We start from the raw sequence: 19726 nt of genomic DNA on the forward strand, positions 1-19726 counted from the left end.
GTGAATATGGGAATAGAAAAAGGGATCCTATGTGGGAAACTGAGAAGAAGCGGTCAAAGAGGCTGGAGAAAAACTTATTAAAAGTGATAGCATAGGACCAAACTAGATTTCCTTAATATGGGTGACAATGGTGTGACTGGGAAAACATATGAGGCCAATGGCAGTGGGTCCAAGATCTAACACTAATGCACAAACTGACTTAGTGGAGCCCATTCTATATGGAGAGATACCTTGCTCAGCCTAGACACAGGGGTGTGGGGGTGGAGAGGTGCCTTGGTCCTGCCTCAACTAGATGATGGGACAGACTTAGTAGACTTCCTAGGGGAGGCCTTACCCTCTCTGTGGAGCAGATGGGGGGAGAGTAGGGGAGCAGGCAGAGAGGAGGGAGGGGCAACTGGGATTGGAATGTAAAAATAAATTGACAAAAAAAGAAAAAATAGTTAAAAAGTGATGGCATGGAGCTGACCCTGCCCCTCACTGGCCCTGGGATAGCAACCCCGTGACCCCCAGCTTTTGAGCTGGTCCTTTCCCTCATAAAATAGCTGCCCCAGCCATGGGCATGAGAGACCTGACTCTGCCCCTTGCCTGAGGGGAGTAGTCCCAGTGGACTGTATTAATCAACTCAGCAACTACCCAGGCATACATCCAAGCCTTTGGCATACCTCAGCACCTACCCCATCTATGACCTGCTGGAGCAGGTGAAGGGACTGATCTTTCAGAACCATAGCTGCAGGATCTGCATAACTCCAGGTAACAGTAGGATATCCAAGAGGAGATGGGTGAGGGTCCAATATTGATGGTGTACCAGAAGCTAGAGGCCTTGAATCTCACCAACAACACATTGCACAATGAATATTTGTAAGTAAAGCTGTTAGAACAAAAGGATCTACTAAATGATACACTGCAGCTCCCAAGGCCACTAAGATGAATGAAGAGGTGATGGAGAAATGGGAAAGACAGAGGAGCAAAGTATTCTTTGTTTGATTTTTATCTAAGTTTTATTTGTATTTTCTATTTTTATTTCTTTTTAAATTTTCCTTTGGGAGAGGATGCTACAAGGATGAAGGGTAGATACAGAGGAATTGGGAAATGAGTGGAATTGGAGGGTATGATGTAAAGCTCCCAAAGAATCAATAAAATTTATGTTTAAAAAATGATGGCATGGAAACTAAGGACTGTGATGTCCCAGGGAAAATAAAATTGGCAATGAATAAACAGTGTGTAGGTAGATGGATAAGTTAATGGATAGTGTTATATTGCAGAAAAATCACTAGACATAAACTTTAAGATGTCCTTTACTAATTTACAAACAAATGCTTCTGAAAGAAGAGGTTTAACAATTGAAAGGAGAGTGCAATAAATATAATAATGAATGATAGGCAAGAAATTTGAGATGTTAGAGCTAGGATCACTTGAAGAACATGCATTCTTTCCTGTGTTCTATCACTATTCCATGTGTAGGATAGTGTCTAATGAGAAATATGAAAACTCTAAATAGTTAAGTTTAAATGAAAGGTCCATTTTAGGTTACATAGAAAGACATATGGGTTTATGTGCCATACAACTGAGACCGTAAGCATGAGTAGGCAATGACTATGAACAGGATGAAAGCAATACAAAGGACTAAAGTGCGCTTTCTCATTCAGTGAACTCAACATTGCTCACTGTGGACTAGTACAGTACAGTGGAAAGAGGAAATATATAGTCGAAAGGCAATGGGGATGGTTTGACAAAACTTCACTCCATCAATGTACTAGATTCTAAGTGTCGCAGAACACATTAAAGAGTTTCAAAGAAGAGTCTGGGTGCTCAAATATGTATTTTCAAAGAAAGCAGCTCTACTCTAGATGTGTTTAAGAAAATGAGTCAAGATGAGCAGAGGCTTGCTGTCTGTGTTCCTCAGTCAGCTGGGCTCATGGATGGTGGTGATTTTCTTAGAGAAGGAACAAGGGCTGTTGTGTTCAGTTCTCAGCAGATCAAGCTTGGCGGTACTTCTCAAACATCATATGGACATTTGAAGAATCAATTTATTGTAAGGTCTAGATAGAGTCTTCATTAGATTTATAACTACTTACATTCCTGGAAACCACTATGAGTAGCTGAGGAGAGAGCTGAAAGTGGAGACTAGGAGCATAGAGTAGTGTTAGTCTGTGGTTGTGTCATTTTCTTTTGTGTAACTCATTGACTGTTGGATACGGGTACCAATATTGCTAGATAAGAAGAGCAAAGAGTCAGAAAATTGGGACTATTGGCAAATGAGACAATGAAATTATTGATGATGAAATCTAAGATGCAGAGAGATCAATAAACAAAAAATGAGCTGAATATGAAGACATTTGAGAGGTGAAAGGATTCAAGATTCATTTAGGATGAGAATTGAGAATTGGAATACTTGAGTGAGAAAAAGAAAAATGGAGCAGTCATCAAATCATGGCTGAGTTTATGAACATATAGGAGGAAATGTCTAGATGATGTAAAGGCCATTGTACAGTCTCTAAAGGAGAAAGAGAAGAGCAGACAGAAGAACTGAACCAATGGTATTTAGACTGGTTATTCATGTGGATACTGCATTTCTACAGAATGATAGGCAGACTTGGTATGAAGAGGAAGAATAAAAGCGAGTTCAGTAGCCAGTTAGTGACCACAAGAATGGCAAATTCACAGACATGATAAAAATTAATGAATTGGTCTCTTGGGCTTCAGGAGAATAGAACTGTTAGGACAAAGGTAGTTGAGTAAGGACCAAAGCTTTAGTGGGGCATAAAAGGATTCTATACCCAGTGAACTCCCAGGAGCTTGAAAGAATGAGTACCTGCCATCCTGGAGGAGAGGGAGCAGTTTAGCCAGTGTCTTTGGGAATAGCTTAGTAATCAAGACTGACTTGGAGGATTCCAGTCAAATTCTGCAGACCAATAAAGAAAAAGGTGTGCAATCTAGAATAAATGAATGTCTACCTATTGGATGAAGCTTTTTGCCTTGATCTTTACTTGACATTATATGCCTGTTGTACTCTGCTTCTGTCCAACATCAAAAATATCAAAGCTGATTGGGCATCGATGTTTGGGTTACTTTGCATTTGGTAGGTATTAACACTCTTATACCTGATGTCTAGATATCTATAATAAACAATGCTATTCTGAGTGCTTCAATTGTAGAATTTCTGTGTCAGTGGGAAGGTTTTATTAGGTGTGGGGACACCAGACCTTGAGCAGAAACCCACTTCCCCTTCAGCCTGGAAGCAGGCAGCTGTGAGATAATGTTTACTGAAAACAATTCAGTGCTATAAAGCTCTTGATAGGGCTCAGATAAGGGCTTGCTCACTGAAACACCATGACTTTGACACCCCCTATGGCTAGATGCATCTTCCTCTCCCCCCTGCTGTTTCTCCCCGATTCTGGGGCCGGAGATAACACCAATGAGGAGGGTGAGAAGTCTGGGAGAGTTGTTGGAGAATTGTATGTAGATGGATGGCAGAAGTCCTTAAAAAGGGAAGCGTTTTTTCTTGGAGGGACTTCTCTTCTCCTAAGCCGACTTGGGAAGCATAAAGTTTTCTTAAAGCAACCGACCCGTCTCTGTGTCATCTATCCCGACCACCTCGCTACATTCTCAGATGCAGGCTGCACAGCAGGTGCGACAATTAGGAATTGATTGTTTTCTTCAGAGGTGACATTCAAGCTTATGTGCTTTTCTATTACATCATTTTGTGTAGCAGCCCTTTCTACTATGGGTAAAGTATCAGGGATGCTACATGACACAAAATTATATGAACGATACTTTTGATTTCCTTTCAGTACCACCTAGCATTTATGGATCTGATGAGCTTGTGCAACTTACTGCCATTGAGGGGAATCTCATCACTCTGCTGTGTGAATCAAGTGGAATTCCACCACCAAATCTTACTTGGAAGAAGAAAGGTCAGTTTACATTGCAAAAAGTTTAAATGATAGATAGGTAGATAGATAGATAGATAGATAGATGGATAAGTAAATAGATGGATACAATAGAATGATTCTTTTGTTTGGCTAACATGTTAATTTGTAAAAGAAATAAAAAATTAACAACACAAACCTTTCCAGGGGTTTTCATGCTAACTGCTAGACAGCAAAATTGCTTTGTATTAACTCTCTGCATATGAAACTTCAGTATTATCTCACTGAAGATCAATTTTTTACTAGCTAGTCACCAGAAAAATCACTTTTTTGCATTATGTCCTTGTTTTTTATCAAATTAATTATGAAACATTTATAATCAAGCCTACCATTCAAATAATTATATTCTTTACAAATGCCCTTAAAATTATTTTTAAAGTAAACTTTTTTTGCATTTATGGCAGTTTTGCAACATATTTTAGGATTAAAGGCTGTAGCTGAGTAGATTTTCATTAGCAAATAGTTATCCATGCCCCATAAGCATAATATAAACCATTGAAAACTGTATTTCATCTGGTTCTCATTTTGTCCACAAGAAAAGGATTGTTTCACAGGGTTGTCCACCTTTTAGATACTTAAGCTAGCAAGCAAATAAATAAGTTCTTACCTGGGAATATATATAAAAACTACATATTCTTGCCTCAAATTCTGCTATTTGGATTTTTATTGCAGACTCTCTGGTGTTGGCTGACTCTGCGGGACGAGTTCGAATTTTATCTGGAGGCAGACGGTTACAAATTTCAGTTGCTGAGAAAACAGATGCGGGACTCTATACATGTGTGGCATCCAATGTGGCTGGAATTGCAAAGAAAGATTATAATCTGCAAGTGTACAGTAAGTTATTGATCTCCTAAATCTCTAGGAGCAATTTTCTTCTAATGATTTCTATATTTCCTTTCCATTTCTCTTTAGGGCTGTAAGGTTCGTTCACAGTGGTACAGCTATACCTGTCATGTGGAATAAATCATGCTTCGGGCGATTATTTATTCAGAAATACTGCTGTTCATCCCACCAGTAGCACATATGTAAAGGTGGTTGCAATATGCTGGGTGCAGAAAATGTGTAGAAAGGGAAGAGAGGGGATCATACTTTATAGGTTTTGTTGCTGGTGGTGTTTTGGTTTTTGTTGTTGTTTGTTGGCTGGTTTTGGTAGGGTCTCATGTAGCTCAGGCTAGCCTCAAACTTGGTACATAGTTGAACAACCTTTAGCTTCTTATCCTCTTTCATCTGGTGGGATTACAGGCTGTGCTAGCATACCTGCCTCGTATATACCAGGCAGGTCCTCCTCACCAACTGAGCTACAGCCCCAGCCCTAGAATATATTTTTAAAACATAAGATATTTTATTTTTAAAAGGTTATTTAGACTGTAACCTGCACAAGCTTTTAGAGTGCTTAAAAGTATGTATTGTGTTACTTAATTTTTATGTGCATCTCCAGATGAGGGAGAACTGTTGCCTCTATCATGCACATATGGGAATTCAAACTCAGAGACATTTCCATGGTTGAACAAGGTCACGTGACTTGTGTGTGGTAGAACTGTCCGTAGAATGCAGGTTTACTGACACTAGCCCATTTTCCTTTCCACACACGTATGAGTTCAACCTGGCCTCCTTTATAATTCTTTCAATCAGTATCTATTAGGAAATTCAGCTACAGGGAAACAGAATGGCTGGCTATCAGTGGCTTAGCGGTGGTTTACTTCCCCACATAAGGAGACTTCCAAAGCTAGCAGTTGGTCTCTGGAGAGGGTCACCTCTTCATTCCTAACAAGACAGAGAGACTCTATAATTTTCTAGCCCTTCATTCATGGTGCTGCATGGTTGTTGCATCTGTGACACCAAAGCCACATAAAGTCAAGAAAGGGAAATGGTGCTAATATTTTGCTTTGTATCAAGAGAGCCCAGACCACGTAGGGCCTCTCTTTAAACAATAAAGGCTTGAATTATGCAAAAATAGACATGCGTGTTTATCTCATTAGTATGAAGATTTGCCTTTGTCTTTAGTAATTGGTAAAATGATATGCATATTAAAGAATTATTTTAAAATAAGTTTCTTTATGATTTATTATCAGTAAGTGTTTGACTTGTATACCTGTTTTATGTGCCTGTATTTCCAGTGTCATGTAAAGGTCTTTCAAATGAAAAGGAATGACTAAGGAAATAAGTTAAGAAGCCCTAAGCTGCCATATTCATTGTAGTACTTGGAACACCTCTGTAAATTGGAAATATAATTGATAAGTTCAGTTACTGTATTATTTCTCAAAAATGAGTGAATACTACATTTTTCTTCTCCTGGGTCAATAGCTTTCTTTTAGGTATCATCCGACTTAGAATCAGAGAAGAATTCTATCTCTCAATATACTGATAATTAATTACATAGTAATGTAGTCTGTTGTTTTGAGTCTTTTTTAGTAGCTGATATATTGACATGATAATGTATTTATCTTGGGGCCGAGGATGTAAGTCATTTGATTATGTTTACCTAGTATGTACAAAGCCCTGCCTTTCATCCCCCAACCACATCTGGGTGAGGTGGCACATTCCTTGTTATCACAGTTCTTAAAAGTAGAAGCAAAAGGATCAGAATTTCAAGGTGAAAATTCCTACTAGAAGCGAAGCAAACGTTTCCTGTATTGTTTCTCATTGTGTATTTTTCCCCAAAGTTCGACCATCTATAGCCAACAGCGGCAGTCAGAGCCCTGAAATTACTGTCATCCGTGGGAAGAGTATTTCCTTGGAATGCGAGGTGCAGGGTATTCCTCAGCCAACAGTGACCTGGATGAAAGATGGCCGCCCCTTGACCAAGGGAAAGGGAGTGGAAATACTGGATGAAGGCCGCATCCTTCAGCTGAAGAACGTTCATGTATCTGACACAGGCCGTTATGTGTGTGTTGCTGTGAACGTAGCAGGAATGATGGACAGAAGATTCGACTTAAGTGTTCATGGTAAGTAGGGAGGGAATCAGCAGAGCTGTTCCCAGGACGACATAATCGAGTATCCCGGAAGTGTAGATCTGAGACCTGGAAGTATTCTATTTACATCCCCTCTGTTGTTTATTTTTAATTATTTGAGAATTTCAGGCATAGATATAGGGGAATATGCTCATTTACACATCCCATCATCCATTTTCCATCCGACTCTACCTGAATCTCCCCCAACACCTGTCCCTTCTAACTTCCTTTTTTTCCCTTCCTGATATATTACTAATTCCAAATAGTGCTGCCCATATGTGCGTGGCCTAGGACCTTGAAGCACTGGAAGCTTCTACTGGCCACACCCTCCAAGAAGAATGATTTCCCTTTTCCCAGCAGCTCTTAACTACCAATAAGGAGTATGGCCTGGAGTTACCTCCCTCACCTGTGCATGAATTTTGACTAGCTTTGTCATGCATAGTTCTTGTGTAGGTAACCACAGCTAGTGTGAGACTGTGAGTGCATGACAGTATTTCACAGAACCCACCCCTTACTACTTCCCTAATCTCATCATTTAGCTTTCTACAACTGACTTCATGCTACTTGCCGAGACAAACACAGAGAGTGTTCTTTTAGGGATACCTATAATAAAGTAGAAAAAATTAAGATGAGCTCTTACCCTGTAATGCATTATGTAGATGAGGTTGAGATCCATCAACCTCTTCTGCCTCATTAGTGCTGGGAGTGAAGGCATGCACAACCACATCTGGCTAAATTCTTTAATAACACAATTTTCAAATTCAAGTCTTAAATAAGACTATTTTAAAGTTTGCTGCTCAGTATCCCCTGGATATGAGTTGTATTAAAGTCAGATTTAAGAATTAATGAATAAAGTATAAATTTTGGGCAGGAAGAGACCAGACATGGATATAGTCAAAGCCAAATAATTGTGTGCACGCAATTTGATGTATAATTTTAAATCTATAGAAGCAATGGGAATTTCAATAGACTCAAATTTTACAGCTTGAATGACATTAATGAATGAGTAAATCTAGGTCTGCTGCTGTATGTCTATGGTCCCAGAGCTCTTGAGACTAAATTTGGAGAATTGTGAGTTCAAAGCCAGCCTCACTCAATAGGGAGTTCCAGATTGACATGAGTTACAAAATGGAAGAAACGAGAAAGAAATTATTGAAGCTCAGTGTTAATCTCTTATGTTTGTAGCCAGTGTATATGCCAAAGATGAAGGGAATGGGATAAAAGAAGAGAGAATATTAATATTAAATATCTTTTGTTAAATTCATATAATTTTTAAGATTATAACAATTTTTTACAGACTCCTGTCTATAAGAAGGTTGTGAATTTATATTACAAATCTGTCAGAAAACATGACTAACTCATAAACTAGTTCACCATTACTGGAATATCAAAGTCGAATTTATCAAAATTGAAAAGTAGTGACATACATTTTTATTTTCTGAGGTGGCATTATGGAGATTGCTTGTTTTAATTACTATTAACCAGAAAATGTAAGGCTCCTATTGGAAATAAGCTGTTGAGGATTATATATTGGCTACCTTCTTTTCTATTTCTGGTCTCTTCGGTTTTCTCTTATAGCCCCTCCAAGCATCATAGGGAACCAAGGAGTACCTGAGAACATCAGTGTGGTGGAAAAGAGCTCCGTGTCCTTGACTTGTGAAGCCCCTGGCATCCCCCTGCCTTCCATAACCTGGCTTAAAGATGGGTGGCCTGTCAGCCTCGGCAGTTCCGTGAAAATTCTCTCAGGTATTCACAATTCGGAGAGCCTGGTCATCCAGTTAACTTCATGTGAACATCATTTCTCTTTAGTTTCTCATTTTCAGTGTTTTATGTTGTTTCATTTTTCTTTCTGATATAGGTCTTATTATGATACCCACTCGTATTATGCAATCATATTTAAAACACAGAAAGGTATAGGAGTATCAGGAAAATCATTAGATTAATCTCCCAACTCCTCTATTTAAAAGGAGTTGGCTTTGTCTTATTAGCATTATATGACACTAAGTATGCCAACTGATGCGTGGCTTGTCTTAATGGTACCAACGTTTCTGGGAAGGGAGTTCCCTGGGTGCTCTGACTTTATCACTATTTCAGCTTCTGGCAGTTTTGTAGGAGAACCTGAGTATCTTACTATCCATAGGTCAATGTAGGCCTGGGGGAAGGTTTTTGAGGCACGTCACCAGAAATCTACAGCATCCTATTTTGATGATGGCTGTCACACAAGCTGGAAAGACAATCTTTCTTTAGCTTTTGAGAAAGTTACTCAGCTTTGTTCACCTTGGCGGCATCTGCGTCCTACGGCTTTTATTAAACTGAAATGAGTCTATATCACGTTAAGCTATTAACACAGTGCTTGCTAAAGCAGCCAATGCTCAGTCCATATCTTGGGAAACTCCCCGAATCCTTCCTGTGTCCTGTGATGTTTTGCATTTCCTGGAACCCTGTCTCCGTGTCTTGACAAAGCAGAGAGTAGTGTCAAAGATTGTTTTTTTACAATCTGACTACCAGAAGCCTGAACACATTATCTTTGCGTCTCAAAATTATCTTCATTTCTTCCTTTCTTTCCTTCTTTCTTTCTTTCTTTCTTTTTTTTTTTTTGAAGTAGTTTCTGCTCTGGAAAGTCTGGATTTATGAAATGTGATAGCATCAAAGATAGCAGAAATGAAGACAGCCTTGCAGAGTGCTGTCGGCTGGCTCTTGCACATTTACAGGAGTGGTGTTTTGGCTCTGTTTAGTTTTGTTTTGATTGACCAGCAGCTGGAGATCCCTAAGCACAGCACATTAAAAGTATTTCACCTTATGACTGCCAAAGGGCTCGCTCAGCTTTGCAATCTGGATGTGGTTTGTGAGACGGATAAACGAGAAGCAGATGAATGACATAGCTCACTGCTACTCCGCTGCACACTTCTGTTTCCTTAAGACCGATCCTCCCGAGGCTTGTCTGCAAGCAGGGCTTTGGTGGCGGTGGTCATAGAGTTATTTGCCACCAACAGACAACGGCCGCAAAAGTCTGGTAGAAATAAGAGGTATCTTGATATAAGTATAAATTTCTGGCACACTCATTTCAGGTTTTCATGAGATTATGTGAGAGGACCAGGAAGCGAAGAGAAAAGAAAGATGTGACCTAGTTGACTGAGGATTGTAGACCCAGTAATGACTCATAAAAGTTGTATCACTTTAATGTCCTTCAACTGGAACCATATTTGCAGTCTCACTAATCTGAGCTAGCCACAATTCTTTTCCACATTGACATAAGTGTTTTAAAAGGAAAACCCTGTTTATGTTGTTGACCTCTGTTTTGCTGGGGAAAACAAACTTAGGTTCAAGAAGTCAGCTTTTCTTTTCTCAAATAAGATATGGCTAAATTCACCTTCCAGTCAATTAAGGGTGGGCGAGTTGCTGGTTGAACAAGCAGTGCCTCCCTATAACTAAAAGCAGATGGTAGCTCCGCAGCCAGATCCAGGTGAATATTTAAGCGAGAATTTTATGTGTATCCATTAGAAATTTTAGTACAAATCCAAGGTGCTAGGCAAAAGCATGCCTACCTAAAAGTTATGTATAAATCTGAGCAGTACCTTTTATTTCCCTGAGATTTTTCATAAGTCATTCGGAGGCCTTTACTTCCAATGTATCAGTTTCTTTTCAAAAGGCCTTGCTTCGACTCACGTGCTGACTCGTCTATCTTTGTCCTTAAAGAACATTTCCCTCCAAATTCCATCTTTCAGTGTGTCTCAGTCTATGTGCATTTCCTCTTCAAGGAAACACAGAAATTCAAAATATGGAAAGAAGCCCAGGCAGCACTGCACCCGTGCCTGAGGTAACCGCATAAAACTGTCATTCATGATGCCAGGATTTCCAAGAAGCTAACCTGATAGCTGCCAGACAGTTCATCTTCATGGTTTTATCTCCTTCTATATCAATGTCACCCAAATCTGAGTCCACCAATCCAGTCCTCTTGCTGGCATTCCCGTTTTATCATTCAGTCTGATTTCACTGTCAGCACCCTCTTGGGAAACCATCAATCACATCGTGACCTTGTTTTACGCGTCTAACGCCCTCCTTCCCCCTCAGTGAACACTGAATTCCCTAGCTTACCATTCAAGGGCACACGGCATCTGGAATCCGGCCAGAGCTTATCCAGCTTCAACTGTTGTCATTCCCCACACCTATTTCATTGTACACACGCCCGCCACTCCTACCTTCTACCTTTGTAACTTCATACACAGCAGTGTTTTACCTACTCTGCAAGATTTCATTTCTCACTCGATGTCATCCAGAACTGTGTTTATCTTTAAGTCATCTGGCGCTTTGCTTTTCCAGGAGGCAGGATGCTGCGGTTGATGCAGACCAGACCAGAAGATGCTGGCCAGTACACTTGTATTGTAAGGAATGCAGCTGGTGAAGAGAGGAAAATGTTTGGACTTTCAGTATTAGGTACTTGTGTACTTTGCAGTATCTAAAGGGAAAATCCAGTTGGCCTCGATGCATTTTGAACACAGGGTTCAAATTTATTCACAGCTGGAATTTATACCTATGTGGTCTTTGGCCCCTGGACTATGATTCTTGGCAATGTTTCAGCATTACAATTATTTGGAGGAAATGAGTCTGATTCAACTGCAAAACTGCCTTGTTGTGCCAGTTCACAACTGCTAAGAGATGTTCTAAGTCATGGTGTGACTTGCTTACAGTGAGAGAGCTTACTCACTAATTTTTTCATACATTCTGCCTTAGTTTAATTGATGTTGCTGTGATAATGTAACCCAAAATAACTTAGGGGCGAAAGGATGTATTTTAAACCACAGCCCATCACTGTGGGGAAGTCAAGGTATCAGAAAGTTGAAATTGTTTACAAGCACAGTCAAGAATAAAAAGAAACTAAATGCCTATCTGTATGGACTCAGCTGGTTTTCTCCTCTCTTACAGAGTCCAGGAGTGAAACCCAGGAAGTAGGGCCACCCTGAGAGGGTGGGTCCTTCCATCTCAGCTAACCTAATTAGCACAGTCCTCCACAGACTTGTCCACAGCCCAGCCTGATTCACATAGTCCTTCTTTGCAACTCCTTTTGCACAGAATTAGAGATAGTGTCAAATTAACGATTAATATAATCATCCCAGATTTTATTCATATCTATGATTTAAATTATAACTTCATTCGTTAAGACTGGATTTGTAACAGTGTTATAGCAAAAGTGAAAACTTGAATTGGGGAAAACAATACTTTGACATTCTAACCACTAAATAATGAAGGAGATTTGTTTGAAGTTTAGGCACTTACATAACAGCCTGACTGTTAGAACGGTGACTTACTTTTGCTATGCTTTTGTGTACTTACTTTAGTTCCTCCCCATATTGTGGGTGAAAACACATTGGAAGATGTGAAGATTAAAGAGAAACAGAGTGTTACATTGACTTGTGAAGTGACAGGTAAGGAGTCAGTTCTTTTAGTTCTGGAACTTGTACACGATGATCATCATTGCCTACAGAGAGAGAGAGAGAGAGAGAGAGAGAGAGAGAGAGAGAGAGAGAGAGAGAGAGAGAGAGAGAGAGAGAGAGAGAGAGAGAGAGAGAGAATGTGGGGGGGGTGAGGGGGGTGTCTTAATCTCCTGGGGAAAGTGTGGCCATTAGAATAGGCATTAGAAATTGAATGGTGGTGTATTGTGCCTGGGTAAAGGGCAGTAGGAAACCTTACAGATTCAATGAAGATATAGATAGATAGATAGATAGATAGATAGATAGATAGATAGATAGATAGATAGACGATAGATAGATACACCTTGAAAGAAGGAAGGGAGGGAGAGAGGAAAAGAGGGAGAGAAGCAGACTATTTTTTCCTAGTCAATGAAATATCTTTCTTATTAGATTCATACTTACATATGGGTTTTTTGTTGTTGTTGCCAAACCCTTCTATTTCTTTCTCCTTCCATGTGCTTCTGCCAACGTTCACTTTTCTTGTTTTCTTACATTTTACTTTAAAGAGATAAATAGAAACTTTATTTAATGCTGAGGAATGAGCAAGACAAAACTATCACCTTTGTTGACATGTTTGTATATTACATAGAGAATAGACACTAGGGAAAATGAAGACTCAAAAGCCAATATTAATCTTTAACCAAGCAAATGATTTTGTTGAATGAAATAGAAAGATTTGTGAAAAGAGCTAGGAGTATTTGGGAGCTTTGGCAGGAGGAAGGGGAAGAAGGAAATAATGTAATTGTATTATAATCTCAATACTAAAATTAAAGTTTTGAAGATATCTAAAAGAACATTTCAGGCCCCTTTTATTGTAAATAGATGATATTACAGTATTAGATGAACAATGAGAGTAGCCCAGAACATTTTATGGAAAAATAGAGTTTTAAGAAAGATTAGACATTTCTTATTTTACTACTTGTATACCTTGTGTGAGTAATAAGTTGAAATGAGGATATGCTTTAAGAAAAGCAGACAGGAAGAGAGTCACATACACCAGTGACCTTTTCTTTACTAGAGGCAGTGGGGTAATTAACATATGTCATAAGAGAACAGTTTTATCACATGGCAAGAAAGAGGTCTCTAGTTTTCCCTCCTGCCCTGCATCTCTCCCTTTTCCTCCCTGTCTTTACCTAAACTTTACAGCATTCTCGTTGAAGATTCTTGTTTTAGTAATCTATTCTAGTCATCTGTGTTGACATGACTTGCTTTTGTAGTTTTTAAATGACAAAAAAATCACCTGAATAATTTTCAATAATACTTAACACGAGTCTCCATTTATAACTTTCTAAAGTGTTTTCCACTGACTACAAGCATTGAACAAATAATTATTTTAATTATATATCTAAATTCTTGGTGAGAATCACAATATAACACATAATGTTTTGTTGAATTAAATGCTTTACTTTTCTATTGTTTCCTCTCAAATAATAAAAAGGGTTTTAATATCAATATTAAAGAAATTATGATATTTTTATATAACAGCATGTGCTCCATTCTTTTAAAGTGTAATTTACTGTGAAAATGGTTAATTATAGGAACTGAAGCACCTATAATTAAATGCAGGGACCAGTTTAAACACGGAGAACAGTGCTTAGAATCATTTGCAGATAAAAGCTAGCCTACATTTGCAATGATTTCTGTCTTGCATGTCTTTTTCATCATATGTAATCACTGCTACATTGAGGTTTCATTTTTAACACTATTTCAAAAAGTATAGCCACTTCATTGTTTTATGAGTGAGATGTGGAATAGAAAGCAAATATTCGACAATGCCTTCTTTGGATGTTGGCCATTTATAAATAGGTGATACTGAGCTGCCCTCAGAAAAATGACTTTTCCTTAACAGGGAACCCGGTGCCACAGATCACATGGCACAAAGACGGACAACGGCTCCAAGAAGATGAAGTCCACCACATGGTGTCTGATGGCCGTTTTCTTCAGATCACCAATGCTCAAGTGTCACATACAGGGCGATACACATGCTTGGCCTCTAATACAGCTGGTGACAAAAGCAAAAGTTTCAGTCTCAATGTGTTTGGTAGGTGTGATCTTCATTTCAAATCCTAAAAAATCAGTCTCTGTCTCTGCCTCTGTCTCTGTCTGTCTGTGTGTGTGTGTGTGTGTGTGTGTGTGTGTGTGTGTGTGTTTCTGTCATAGAATTTCATACCAGTATTCATGTATGTAGGCTATTTTTATTTCATTCTTTCATTGCTGTGGAATAAACTATGTCCCAGGCATAGTGTTTTGTGCAAGGAATAAAAAGGATCAAAGTAGACATTTAAATATACAATGGGTGTGATTAAACATCTGTATGTATTAACTAATCAACATGGGTCTTACGGCCTCCAAGTTATGTTTATGTCTCAAGCATTTCTTGAAATGGATTCTAAATTCCTACTTAGTTTTTCAAATTTAACATTTACCATTAAAATGTATTACATTTGATGACAGATACTTAAAAACTTGCACTAAACTCAACTGACCTGTATGTGAATATACAAATATTCAGATTTTTCAATTATTTTTGTATTTTCTTCTATATAATTGGGAGAGCACATGCATTCTTTCATATGTACAAATACATATTCCCACATAGAACAGGAACCTCAAAGAGAGGTCACAGTCTAACTGGACCACATGTATATATGCATATATTCAAGAAAGCTCTTTCAGAACACCAGTTGTTGTGAAAGTCATCAAGTAAATAGCATCAAGCAGTATCATATTATAGAGTTATGTATAAGACTAACGATTTCTGTAGGCAGAACTGACATAGTTTTATACAGAAAGATACATATGAATGAAAGTCAGACCTAGAAGATTTGTGTTACACTTAACCACAGCATGTTATTATCTCTTTTGTATATGTCACCTTCCTCCTTTACCCTGTGACATTTTTCACTAGTGTTATATAGAATAATAATGATTAACTATTTTGTAACTCTTAAAAACTGGGATTAGAAAAATTCCTAAGAATGTTTCTTTAATAAAAATTTAAATCTTCCCAGTATCTCCAACAATCGCTGGTGTAGACAGTGATGGCAGTCCTGAAGATGTCATTGTCATCCTTAACAGCCCCACTTCTCTGGTCTGTGAAGCATATTCCTATCCTCCAGCTACCATCACCTGGTTCAAGGATGGAGCGCCTTTAGAATCCAATCGGAATATCCGCATTCTTCCAGGTAATTAGTTGACCTCAGCTAACCAAGTTGTGCTATTATAGAAAAGAATAGTCATGTGTTATTTTTCATAAGAATGCCTGAAGTCATGTGTGGATGCCTGAAAAATCTAACAGAAAGCATTGGATCCCCTAAAACTAAAGTTATAGGCAATTGTGAGCCACCCAACATGGGTTCTGGGAATTGAACTCAGGAACTTTGGAAGAGCAGCAAGTACTCTTAACCACTAAGCCATCTCTCCAGCCCCTATTGACAGTTTTTTTTTAATTGACAGTTTTTTTAGGGAGAAAGGAATCCTATTCAAAAGTGAGTTTTAGAAAAATTAATCTCTGATAGGCCAGGCCAGTTAGAAGAAGGCAGTAACAAAGGTGGGGACCTTCTTATTAAAGTATGAAACAGAGAATAAAGTATGAAACAGAACAAATGCTAACAATTGCCAATTGCTCTATGAGTAGAGGGTGGGGAGGACTGAGAGCTACCCCTCTCTGCTGAAACTTGTTCTGATTTGGGTTTGCACAGGTTTTGTCCCTGGAGAGTCAATCACAGTCCAGTTAGAAGACCACACACCTAAAACTATTTTAGTTAGCACAAAATTGTCTTGAATGTTTCTGTGGTTTTCTTTTTTTTTTTAAGAGACAAAGTTGGGTGGATAAGGAAGGTATGTGGATTAGGGAAGAGCTGTGAAGGAGTTGAGTGTGATCTGAAGACATTGTACAAAACTGCAAACTCTCAAGGAACTAATTAAAAAGTGTGAAATAAAATAAAGTCCCTATTTGGAGTCCTATACAGAGGAGCGGGAGTGTCCTTATACAGAGAAATGGGAGCATCAGAGAAAAGTATGAGCCATTGCCACATGCAGGACAATAGGAAACTTAGAGACCCTCTCAGCTACTCTGTAGGCCCTATGTTATTGTGCCCTATTTTACATCAAATAACTACCACTAAATTGACATTCATAAGAAGCAATGTTTAGCCAGGTGGTAGTAGTACACATCTTTAATCCCATGCCCTTGGAAGGCAGAAGCAAGTAGATCTCTGAGTTTGAAGCCAGCCTGATCTACAGAGAAAATTCCAGGACAGCCTGGGCTGCACAGAGAAATCCTATCTCAAGAAAACCTAAACAGGAAGAATAAAGGAAGAGGAGGAGAAAAGAAAAGAGCAAGAAGCAATGCTTACAAATGATAAACTCTTGGCAGTTTGTACATTCCTCACTTCTTTTATGTTCCTTAACGTTTCAGGAGGCCGCACCCTGCAGATACTGAATGCACAAGAAGACAACGCTGGAAGATACTCATGTGTGGCCACTAATGAGGCTGGGGAGATGATAAAACACTACGAAGTGAAGGTTTACAGTAAGTTCCAAAAGAAAGCTTTACGAACCTCTTCCTGAGGATGTCTAGCTTTTTCAATCCCCCCTTTTCATTATTTTTCTTAATTGTTTATACTGACCATTAAAGACTCTTACTTATCTAGCTTGCCTACTCCAGAGCTCAAAATGAGATCAACAGTACTTTGGGGTTACCACAGCATACACCAGCCTGTACGTAAAAGGCAAAACTCATACTGTCATTAATAGGGAACAAGTTGTAAGGTCTTTATTCCTATGTTCTTGCTGTTATGTTATAAGCAAAATATATTTTTCTGCTTGTCATTTTTACTTTGGCTTGGTGCCATAATAATGAATACAATATATTTTATGGGTTACAGTTGGACTACACGAGCCTGGATCAGATGAAAATGTGAAGGGCATTGGCTTCTCCAGATGTTTTATAACGATGAAAAAGAACAATATTTTTCTCCATATAATGTATCTGAAAACTCATGTTTCCTGGGGTGCTAACTGAGGCCTTTCATGGAAGGACTGTGAAGAAATGCCCCTCGTCTCCTTGAGACTGTGTTAATTGCTCCTCACTGTGATTTGTCTGGTAGACTCTGTATTTAAAACAACCAGTGCCTAACTCTCTGATGTTTGCTTTGGCAGTTCCACCCATCATCAAGAAAGGGGACCTTTTGGGGCCTGGCCTTTCCCCTAAAGAAGTGAAGATCAGGGTGAATAACAGCCTGACTTTGGAGTGTGAAGCTTACGCCATTCCTTCTGCCTTCCTCCGCTGGTACAAGGACGGACAGGCCAGTCACAACTACATTTTGTTTGCTGATTAGTTCTGAAACATTGAAATACCAATTTAAAAAGAAACAGGCAGGGGCAATTAAGAGATTGACACTATCCACTGTAATATTAAAAGTAGTCATCCCCATGCTTCTCGAATCTGGAACTGTTTAAAATTTAAATAAAATGGAAAGTACCCACGTTCAGTAACTCTGGTATTGTTCCACTACTTTGTAGTAAGATTGGTTTTGTGTATATTAGCACTTGACTGTGAGGATCTGGCTACTCTCCCACTGGAGAACTAGAGGAACAGTGTTTTACCCAAATAAGTAAATTGCTATAGAGAAGAAACACATGCAAGGTCCTAAAGTGAGGACTAAATTTATTCAGACCTTTCTCTAAACAGCTTTAACTCTTTTTCAAAAGATAACATTTTTGATATCCTAAAATATGAGAAAATTAAAAAACATAAAGGCACACTATGATTATCCTAGGGCAGCAAGAAATACTGAATAAAAAAAATCAGCTTGAAAGTGAAGGGACAGATATGGTAGGAGTTGGAGGTAGGAACAGTTATATGAGACAGGATATGATTATATATGAATTAAAATTATTTTGAAAAAATCATCTGTTACATTAAAAACAAATCAGATCCTTCTGTTTATAATGTAAGTTTCAAACCACTCAATTCCTATTCTTTCTCACGTGTTGTAAACATACATGTGCTGATTGATGCTCGGAGGCCAAAAGAGAATATGCAGTTGCTGTTAACAATACTAACTACAGATGTGAAATAGCTAAGCTGCTCTTTATCCTGTTTTACACATAATCAACCAAATGGGCAGTTAAATTCCAGTTGCAGAAGGTTAGGTCCTAGTATGACTTAAGATGCAAGAAAGATGTGGCTTCATGCTTTCCTTCCAGATCCCAGATGGATTCTGCTGTATCGCAGTGTGTGTGTTGGGGGGGGGGATCTTTTCATATGAAATAAGCATGTGTCATCTGGAAGCCATTGCCAAAGGAAAATGCAGAATTCCCACCATGCTCTGCTTCTGTTGACTTTTCAGAGTGCTAGCACACCGTGTGCTGTGGTATCAATTCTGTAAAACCTTACTTTCAAACAAATAATTTCCCTGCCCTTTGAAATTCCATCATTAATTTGTTTTTTAATTTTCTATAAAGACTTTTCATTCCTTGTGATACTAGACATAGAGAGCAACAAATGTAAAAACATCCTAATTTAAACAGCAACTAAACTGCTTTCAAGGTCTCTAAAATTATATTGACTGACACTTCTAATAATTTTAAGGCTTGGGTTGGTTTCCTAAAATATGAATAGGAAGCACTATTTTCAATAAGTACTTTTTCCATATAATTTTTAGTTATGTCTCCTAATTAATAAAGTAGTATTTTTAAGAAAAATCACCAAAAGATATTGACAGATATTAACTTTGAATATAATCCTCACATGTTATTTATCCATGCTCTGAAATTTTTATTTTGATACAGGAAATTTAAACTGTGATATGCTTAATTTGTGGTAGAATATTAATAATGGTTTTTGCATCTCAAATTATTTGAATCTCAACTGTTTGCTTGGTATTATATACAGCAAATATAGATAAGAAAGAAATAGTTCAAAACCTCTTCCCATATAATTGTTCAGAGACAAAAAAAACCCCTAAAAGAATTAAGTCAGTAAAATAAAATGTGACAGATTAGGTGGAAAAGTTAGAGAACACACGCACAACTCAGCTCACAGTTGCCTGTAACTGCAGTTCCAGCTTATGACCACTTCTAGCCTACACACACACACACACACACACACACACACACACACACACACACTTACATGACAAGAAACACATGCAAAGTATATGCCTGCCTTTGGGAGTAGAGGAATAAGGACTGTACTGGCTCAAAAGACAAAAGTGGGGAGCTATTTCAAGATGAAGACAAGTTACACTGTCAAATACCACCGAGAATAGAAAACCTAAAGTCAGTACTGAATGTAAATATAGCCACATGGATGTCAAGGGTGACCTTGACTGTCTTTCTCATCAAGTAGAGAAGACTAAGATTTGATTGG

The 19726-nt window shown here is 38.4% G+C and overlaps 1 protein-coding gene across 1 annotated transcript in view; it reads left to right on the forward strand.

The window, feature by feature from the left end:
• The window catches only part of Hmcn1 (hemicentin 1), a 423434-nt gene that overhangs the window by 298513 nt on the left and 105195 nt on the right, over positions 1-19726 (forward strand). Inside the window, 10 exon segments of the mRNA XM_040738098.1 lie at positions 3792-3914; positions 4602-4763; positions 6593-6874; positions 8459-8626; positions 11201-11314; positions 12217-12303; positions 14198-14389; positions 15360-15533; positions 16769-16882; positions 17512-17657. Coding sequence (XP_040594032.1) covers positions 3792-3914; positions 4602-4763; positions 6593-6874; positions 8459-8626; positions 11201-11314; positions 12217-12303; positions 14198-14389; positions 15360-15533; positions 16769-16882; positions 17512-17657 — 1562 coding nt within the window.

This window comes from Mesocricetus auratus, unplaced genomic scaffold, assembly GCF_017639785.1.
Source record: "Mesocricetus auratus isolate SY011 unplaced genomic scaffold, BCM_Maur_2.0 Super-Scaffold_100676, whole genome shotgun sequence".
NCBI classification, from domain to species: Eukaryota; Metazoa; Chordata; class Mammalia; order Rodentia; family Cricetidae; genus Mesocricetus; species Mesocricetus auratus.